Source organism: Sinocyclocheilus grahami, unplaced genomic scaffold, assembly GCF_001515645.1.
Source record: "Sinocyclocheilus grahami isolate Dianchi unplaced genomic scaffold, SAMN03320097.WGS_v1.1 scaffold343.1, whole genome shotgun sequence".
In the NCBI taxonomy this organism is placed as follows: domain Eukaryota; kingdom Metazoa; phylum Chordata; class Actinopteri; order Cypriniformes; family Cyprinidae; genus Sinocyclocheilus; species Sinocyclocheilus grahami.
In genome coordinates, this window is record NW_015505522.1 from 372,986 (window position 1) to 380,925 (window position 7,940).

The window sequence follows — 7,940 nt, forward strand, 5'->3', positions numbered from 1 at the left end:
AGCTTCGGAAGTAAATGCAAGAATGTTCAGATATTTGTACTGGACAACAATATGTTTGCAGTGTATTAATGCCTTTCAGAGAATCAAAACTAATTCAGTGTTTTGCACCATCACTCAAAATATTGATGTATTTTTCATTTAATTATACTATTATTATACCAGCTGGCCGTCCATTGACTGCTGTATATCCCAAGGTCCTATCATAACAGTTTAGCTGAATGAAAATATTGCCCTATAAAATCATAACTGCTGCTTTTTCTGATAACCGTGTCAGTACTGATAATAATTTCAGCACACTTTGCATGAATTCAGATTACACAGCATATATAATCTTAACACGTCAGTCATAAATACTTGCGTGTTTAGACTGTATAGTGTGTAATAATGTCTGTCTGTTGCACAGAAACGGAATAATGTTCTGTTTATGAGTTCAGAGTTCAGTGATGATATGGTCTGATAAAATGAATCTATACACGGCTGAACTTCTGATGAACTAGAGTAACCCAGGTGAACTTCAGCATGTGACTGTGCTTCGAACACTGCGTCCGAGTATGCATACTTCTCAGTTCATTAAATGAGTACTAGGTGTGTGCGATAATGACAAAATTATTTTCTGAATTTCTGACTGATATTCTTCATTCTGTGCAGGGGTTAGTTTGCAGGAGTAACAGAAACAAACTTTTCTGATACATTTAAATAGATTTTTTTATGGGCATTTGTACCTTTATAAGGCCAATTATTCAAACCTAATTAAATGTATGCATCCTATTTTGTGTCGAATTCTTACATTCGATCAATAAAATCAAATCAAATAGTAAGACACTATAGGGCTGTTACCAGACAAATGAGATCAGTATCAGTATCTGAAGTGGCGTTTAGATGCAATCTGACTGTTTAATGCAGCACATGAATGCAGTTAACCTGCGGTTACAAATGCGTAATGTTTTGATGTTTTAAAAACTAAAAGTTGAATACTGACATTTCAAAATGATTTAAAAAAGAGAGAGAGAGAGAGGAAACTATAAATATACATAATACATTTTTTAAAATATTAATATTTGCTCCATATAAAATTAAAATCGCCAGTAGGTGGCGGCAAGTCACTGCATGAGTGAGTCATCGAGTCGATTCGTTCAAACGGCTGATTGATTCATTAAGGAAACTATTTTCACTGGTGAGCAAAAACAGATACTGTTGTGTCTAAAATATAAGTCACTCTGTATTAACCTCTTGTTTATTGAACTGTTCGACAAACCAATGCCACGTTTGCAGATATATGGAGAAAAAAACTGGCATTCTTTGTGTGAAACTGATTACAAGACCAAGTCATACAGGGGCATTTTTGCCCCAATATCTTGAATGTTGGGTGAATTCTAAATGTATTTGAATGAAAAAGTGTGAATTCTAAATGCACAACACAGCAGTCTACCGTACATCAGCCAGCGTATGCCTGCACTCTCTGGGTGCGTTTTTGTTTGGTTTTTGATATGTCTTCATAATGTCTGATCACACATCACTAAAACAACAATTATATCACACAGCCCTAAAGAGTAGTGCGTCTGAATTCAAAAAAGTAAATGAAAATGACCCGTATGACCTGCTGAATTGCAATATATATCTCTGTATTTGTATTTTTTTTTTAACGTTTTTTTAGATCCTGCCCAATGTTTAGTGAAACAAATGTTTATATTATAGGCTATGAAAACAAATAAAGTGAAAGTAATCATGCAAAAAATTGTAAAAATCACATTACATTCTGTAACATTAGTCTAAAAACAAAAGCATGGATTAATTGCATTATATTTGGATTACCCCAAAACAGTCCATCATAAAAATGATATCGTATCATAGTCTATCGTAGCGCTATCATAAAAAATACACTTACTTGTAAGTTTAAAATTCTACACATGACACATTTGTTGTCCAACTACAGATATTTTAGCTAAATGAATCATCCACTCCTGACAGCAGAATGGAAATATTTAAACGATGTTTTAGATCCTGCCCAATGTTTAGTGAAACAAATGTTTATATTATAGGCTATGAAAACAAATAAAGTGAAAGTAATCATGCAAAAAATTGTAAAAATCACATTACATTCTGTAACATTAGTCTAAAAACAAAAGCATGGATTAATTGCATTATATTTGGATTACCCCAAAACAGTCCATCATAAAAATGATATCGTATCATAGTCTATCGTAGCGCTATCATAAAAAATACACTTACTTGTAAGTTTAAAATTCTACACATGACACATTTGTTGTCCAACTACAGATATTTTAGCTAAATGAATCATCCACTCCTGACAGCAGAATGGAAATATTTCCGTGACTTTCTAACATTTACAGATGGAGACTATAGCTGTGCTACTGATAATATACAGGTGTAATATACCGCCGAGCCCTAGTTCATGTTGACAAGCTGTTTCAAACCACTGAAACAAACTTGATATTGCCCAGATTTTGAGCTCTAGAACACCCTGGAGTCACGGTGCATCACATCTAGTGAAAGTACAGCTGTGATTGAAGTGCTGTTGTGAACGGTCTCCCGACAGGTGGATGCGGCGCGGTTACGGCACGCGGTGAAGACGGTGCTCTTTAACCAGGTGTGTCTGTCTGGTCCTGTGGTGGTGCTCACCTACATGGTGATGAAGAGGCGAGGCGAGCCGTGCGGCCCGGAGCTGCCCACCTTCCACTGGGTGCTGCTGGAGCTGGCCGTCTGCGGCCTGATGGAGGAGATACTCTTCTACTACACACACAGGTTAGCATTCAGAAAACACTCACTCCGTTTCTGATGACACAGTGCTGCATGTCCACCAGGCGAGGTGTGCAAGTAAGTGGTGCGCAGGTGGAATGGGTAAATGCGTTCAGATTTGCATACTGAGATGGTTGACAGCTGTTAATGCACAAGCAATGTTTTAGATTGACTGACTGTAACACTGTAAGATTTCCATTCCAACTGAAAGCATGAATCTTTTCTACGTGCCGGTTTCAGAGGAAAACACAAAACTGTGACTAAAACTGGCAGTGCATATATTAACTTACTGGACAAAATGAACACAGAAATAACAGATAATGTAACTATAAAATCATTTACATTTGATTTAATACTCACTTTTTATTTTAAAATGGAGTAGTAGTAGTATTGCACTTTATTTATTATTTTGCTTACTATTTTATATTTTAAAAAATAATATGCAATAATACTGTTATTATAATCTCCAGGTGTTCTCATGAGAACCAGACTGAAAAACGTATGTGCGTTCGTGTTTCCAGTATAAGATCACTATTTATAAAATCTGTTTAAGCCAGCAAAAAAACAGTTTGTGCTTCCAGTCATAAAAAAAGTGATGGAAACCATTGTGGCTTTGTTTTTTGTAAATTCAGAAGAAATAAAAACACTTAGTGGTTTACCAAAAGCGTTTGTGGAATGTGTTGGATATAGAACACTGCTTGTGAGCGGTGAAGCTCAGCCTCAGTCATCACTCGTCTGCTGCTTTCAGGCTCGTTCACCATCCGTCGCTCTATAAGAGCATCCATAAGATCCATCACGAGTGGACGGCTCCTGTTGGAGTGGTGGCGCTCTACGCTCATCCGGTGGAGCATGTGGTGAGATCCGTCGACCTGTCAGAGATGCAGTCAGATGTGGGACAGATGTGTTGAAAGCCTTCATGTCTTCCTGTCTGTACAGCTGTCGAACATGCTCCCGGCTCTGATGGGTCCGATTCTGCTGGGCTCACACGTCTCCACCACCAGCCTGTGGTTCACCATCGCTCTGCTGGTCACTACGGTCTCTCACTGCGGCTACCACCTGCCCCTGCTGCCCTCGCCCGAGTTCCACGACTACCACCATCTCAAGTAAGTCCGGGCCTCAATATCAAGAGTCTACACAAAGAAGGCTTGAGGTGAGGTGAACCAGTCCTGGGACTGCGGTGAGTTTCCATGCACCATGCAATAGCGAGTTATAAAGCCAGAATCATATGATAAAGTCACAGTTGCTTTATAAAGTCAGAATTGCATGATATGAAGCCGGAATTTCATGATATTATGTGTTTCTATCATGAAATTTAATTGTGTGATAAAATGTCACAAATTATATCTTTTAATATTTTTTATTCAGTGGCGGAAATGGGCTTCCATACACACATATACATATATGCTGCATAGATATATTCTCCTCTCTCTAAGTCTCATCATTGTTCAGTGTTTGGGCAATCTTTTGCCATGAATTATAACTCACATAGACATCTTTATAATATTTTAGGCTAGAGTTGGCTCTTCACACAATCTCTCAACCCTGCAGGCATGCATTGGGCTTATTTTGCATGTGTTTGGTCTCTTCAGTTTTTTTTTCTGGCTATCTTGGGACATTGTACAAGTACTGCAAAACAATTAAAAGCGCATGAGCCACCTTCCTGTTACAAAAACCATGTGATGCACGTACAAAACTGCTGATGAAATCTACATGTTGCGTAAAAACTAAAAGCAAAGTATACTTGGGTTAAAAGTGACGGAGGCCGGGGGTGTTTGTTACACAGTTTTTCTCACTTTTAATAATTTCCTCACATTTATCTGCTTCAAATGAAGGCTGTTTGGAAATCAACAACTGTGTGAATTAAAGTCACATACAGAGAGTGCAGTTACAGTCTTCTCAACAGCAGGTGAAGGTTTTACATTTTTAGTCTACATTTTGCACGTTTCATTTTTTTCTAAAACAGCAAGCAATTAAAAGGTATTGAATAAATAAATAAGAGGCTAACTGAAAAAATACATGACAGACAGTGTGAGTGAGTGAGCGAGTGTGTGAGTGTGCGCGTGAGTGAGTGTGTGTGTGTGTGTGTGAGTGAGCGAGTGAGTGTCTGTGTGTGTTGTTGATTTTTACAGTAGGATCAAATGTTGCCTTACACATTGTAGCATTCTGTCTGCAGAAGTGAATGGGGAGCGTTGTGTTACATTGTTCAGCAGTGATGTTGTGACATTTAGGTGATAGTTTAGAGTACATGTTAAGTATAAAAGTAAATAAGAGACATTTGCTGATTCACACGACACATTTAACATGCATTAACCTCATCACAAATCAAATGATATCCCAATTAAACCATTTTTTCTTTCCTTTAAATCCAATATACATACAAGCTTGTATCAAATTTCTACCCATTTAGCTAACTATATGAAGGAGACCAGCTCCAAGCCTAACCAAACATCTGAAGCAACAGATCAAGGTCATCAGGATGACTAAACCAAGCGTTTCATAATGCAGGACCAGGGGAAATCTGTCAACCTTGCTCTACATTCACCTCACGAGTGACCTTTATTCTCAGGAGATAACAGCCAAACTCTGGCCATAGCTCTTTGAACATTTCATAGGTCTCCATGTGATATCGATGAAGATCATGTAACAGAGCAGACTCTGATAGCAGGGGTTCCTCATAGGAAGCATTGCTTACCTGCTGATGTATCTCAGACAACAGCTATGAAGATTACGTGAGTGCATTCAAAGCATCTCCGCCGTGAAAAGTGCACATGATCTGCAAATTCTGTCACCAGCGTATCGCTTCATATCAAACCGGTTTGCAGTGCAGCCAGCTTATTACTTAGTAAATGGATCGCCTCTTCATTTTGGACGTGCAAAACATTTATCAGCAACACAAGAAAGATGTTCCTCAAAACAACATGGGCTTTCTTTGACATTTGAATCACTTGTCTATAACTGTAAATCTGCTTTGAAACAAGCTGTATAGTATAGCACCTCCTACTGTATAACATTGAAGACAGAGAAAGCCTGAAACTTCTGTCTACCGCAGGGAAAGAGTTCAATATGAGCTCAGCGTGTGGTAGTGAACCCCAGACCAGGGGTTTTTGAACTATTCCTGGATGTATCCAAAACGATGAAGAGGCTGCAGAAAGAGTGTGGCAAAGCCTTGTTATTCTGACTGAACGGGGCAGGTTGTTTCTCGAGCGCGGTCTAAAACCAGCTGTGTTTCTCTCCAGGTTCAATCAGTGCTACGGAGTGCTGGGAGTGCTGGACAGGCTTCACGGGACGGACGAGAAGTTTCGTAATGCTAAAGCGTACGAGCGGCACACGGTCCTGCTGGGTTTGACCCCGCTGAGCGAGAGCATCCCTGACCATCCCAAGAAAGCACAGGAATAACCGCGCTTCACTTCATTCCATGAACATAAACACTACATGAACTGATCAGCAGGTCTAATGGATCTCAAACGACCCGCTGACATGCAGAGACCCTGTTCATGAGGTTATCAGTTCCTTTTATTGTTCATCTTCTGTGTCACTTCTCATATTGTGTCAGAATAGTATTATTGCACATTTATGCAGAGGATCAAAATGATTTTAATTCTGTATTTTAGCACTGAAATCTACTAATGGTTTTTGGAAATGAACATTGTACTCTTTCTGTCCCCTGATCATTCCTGACATCAGTTTCTGTAGTTTATCATCAAACCTCTCATTAAAGCTGATCTGCTGTACCGGGTGTGTTTGCATTATTAATAATTCTAATGCACATCTCAAATTCCTAAAATTACATTTAAAAAAACAAAAACAAAGAATTGTTCTGGTGGAGGACAGAAGACAGTAATATGCGTCACCCAGCACCAGTCCTCCCAATCTGAAGTGACATCTCTGAATAACAGCCGCACTGTTGAGAGAACCAGCAGTATCTACAAACCCAAGCCTTTTCTTATTAATATTGTCGTAATTGCTGTCGAGAGGCTGCATGAAATGTCAGTGCCTGAAGATGTGAAACACATTGACCTATCCACTCTCCCCTACTCTAAGATGTCCATCGTGTGATTGACCTTCTTTTACACGTGTAGGTAATGATGATTTCAAGGTGAATGGTTGTCCTGTTCCTGCAGTATCTGACGGCGTCAGTTATCTGGAGTCTCTCACACCTAAACACCAAAGGAAAACCAATTCTGCCTGAAAAAAAAGACACGTCAGGGACTTGTATTCCTCTGGGATAAACTCAAATCATGACAAAATCGGTGCCAAACTAGAAATGCAACGTCCCACAGACAACAGGAGTAAATGTGCAAAGGCTACAGTTGACTATGTAGGGAAGTTCATTACACATCTCACTACACACGAGAAAACAAGTTTCCATAAAACAACAGACTGTGAGTGACAACAGCTGAAATAGTTCTGACCTCCAACAAAGAACACCAAGGTGTCTACAGGACCAGTGTTGAGGGTAACGCATTACAAGTAACGCAAGTTACATAATCATATTTATCTTTTCAAATAACTAGTAGAGTAACATTACTTCTTAATTTACAAGAGAATATCGGAGTTACTTTTTCAAATCAGTAGCTCCAGTTACTTTGTTTCCATGTGTTGAGTGACAGCTCTAGTGTTGCCGTGGTGACAGAAATCAGGAGTCAGTGCAGAGCGTTGTGTGTGAACATGATCCTACTGTAGCTCTAGACTCAATATCAACATGTGTTTACTCATCTCACTGCACACAAACACATTCAGTGCTCCTCAAAATAATTACTTCAGCCTGAGGCTTATTAATTTCACTTTTGTTATTAAGGGGCTTTTACATTGGCCAAAAATAGAACTTTTTTATATTAAAAACAATCCAGCCCAGATTCAAAAAGTAACGTAATACATTACTTAGTTACTTTTTATGGAAAGTAATGCAAGTAGTTACTTTTTTTAGGGAGCAACGCAATATTGTACAGCATTACTTTTAAAAGTAACTTTCCCCAACACTGGTCAGAAAGCTGATGGTAGCCCTAGAAATCCATTTTAAAGGGGTCATGATCATTTGCCTTGATCTTTTGGCATTTAAGAGTCGTTGCACCATTAAAACATCCTGCAACTTTCAGAGCTTAAAACGTCCTCCTCGTTATAAACAAAGCATTTATTTAATCGAGCTCCAAAAACGGCTCGTTTGGATCTGAGGGGCAAGATGA

At 38.9% G+C, this 7,940-nt stretch overlaps 1 protein-coding gene across 1 annotated transcript; it reads left to right on the forward strand.

The window, feature by feature from the left end:
* The first annotated feature begins 1,408 nt into the window (after positions 1-1,408).
* Positions 1,409-6,508, forward strand: faxdc2 (fatty acid hydroxylase domain containing 2). The gene is made up of 5 exons (XM_016295951.1): positions 1,409-1,444; positions 2,558-2,763; positions 3,506-3,611; positions 3,694-3,860; positions 5,994-6,508. Exons 1-5 carry the CDS (start codon positions 1,409-1,411, stop codon positions 6,151-6,153), a joined length of 675 nt encoding a protein of 224 aa, XP_016151437.1. The 3' UTR covers positions 6,154-6,508.
* The last annotated feature ends 1,432 nt before the right edge of the window (positions 6,509-7,940 follow it).

Coding starts and splice junctions, on each gene's coding strand:
- faxdc2 (XM_016295951.1), top strand. CDS start 1,409: ATGCACAACACAGCAGTCTACCGTACATCAGCCAGC. Junction 3,612..3,693: donor CTCATCCGGTGGAGCATGTG/GTGAGATCCGTC, acceptor CTGTCTGTACAG/CTGTCGAACATGCTCCCGGC. Junction 3,861..5,993: donor CACGACTACCACCATCTCAA/GTAAGTCCGGGC, acceptor GTTTCTCTCCAG/GTTCAATCAGTGCTACGGAG.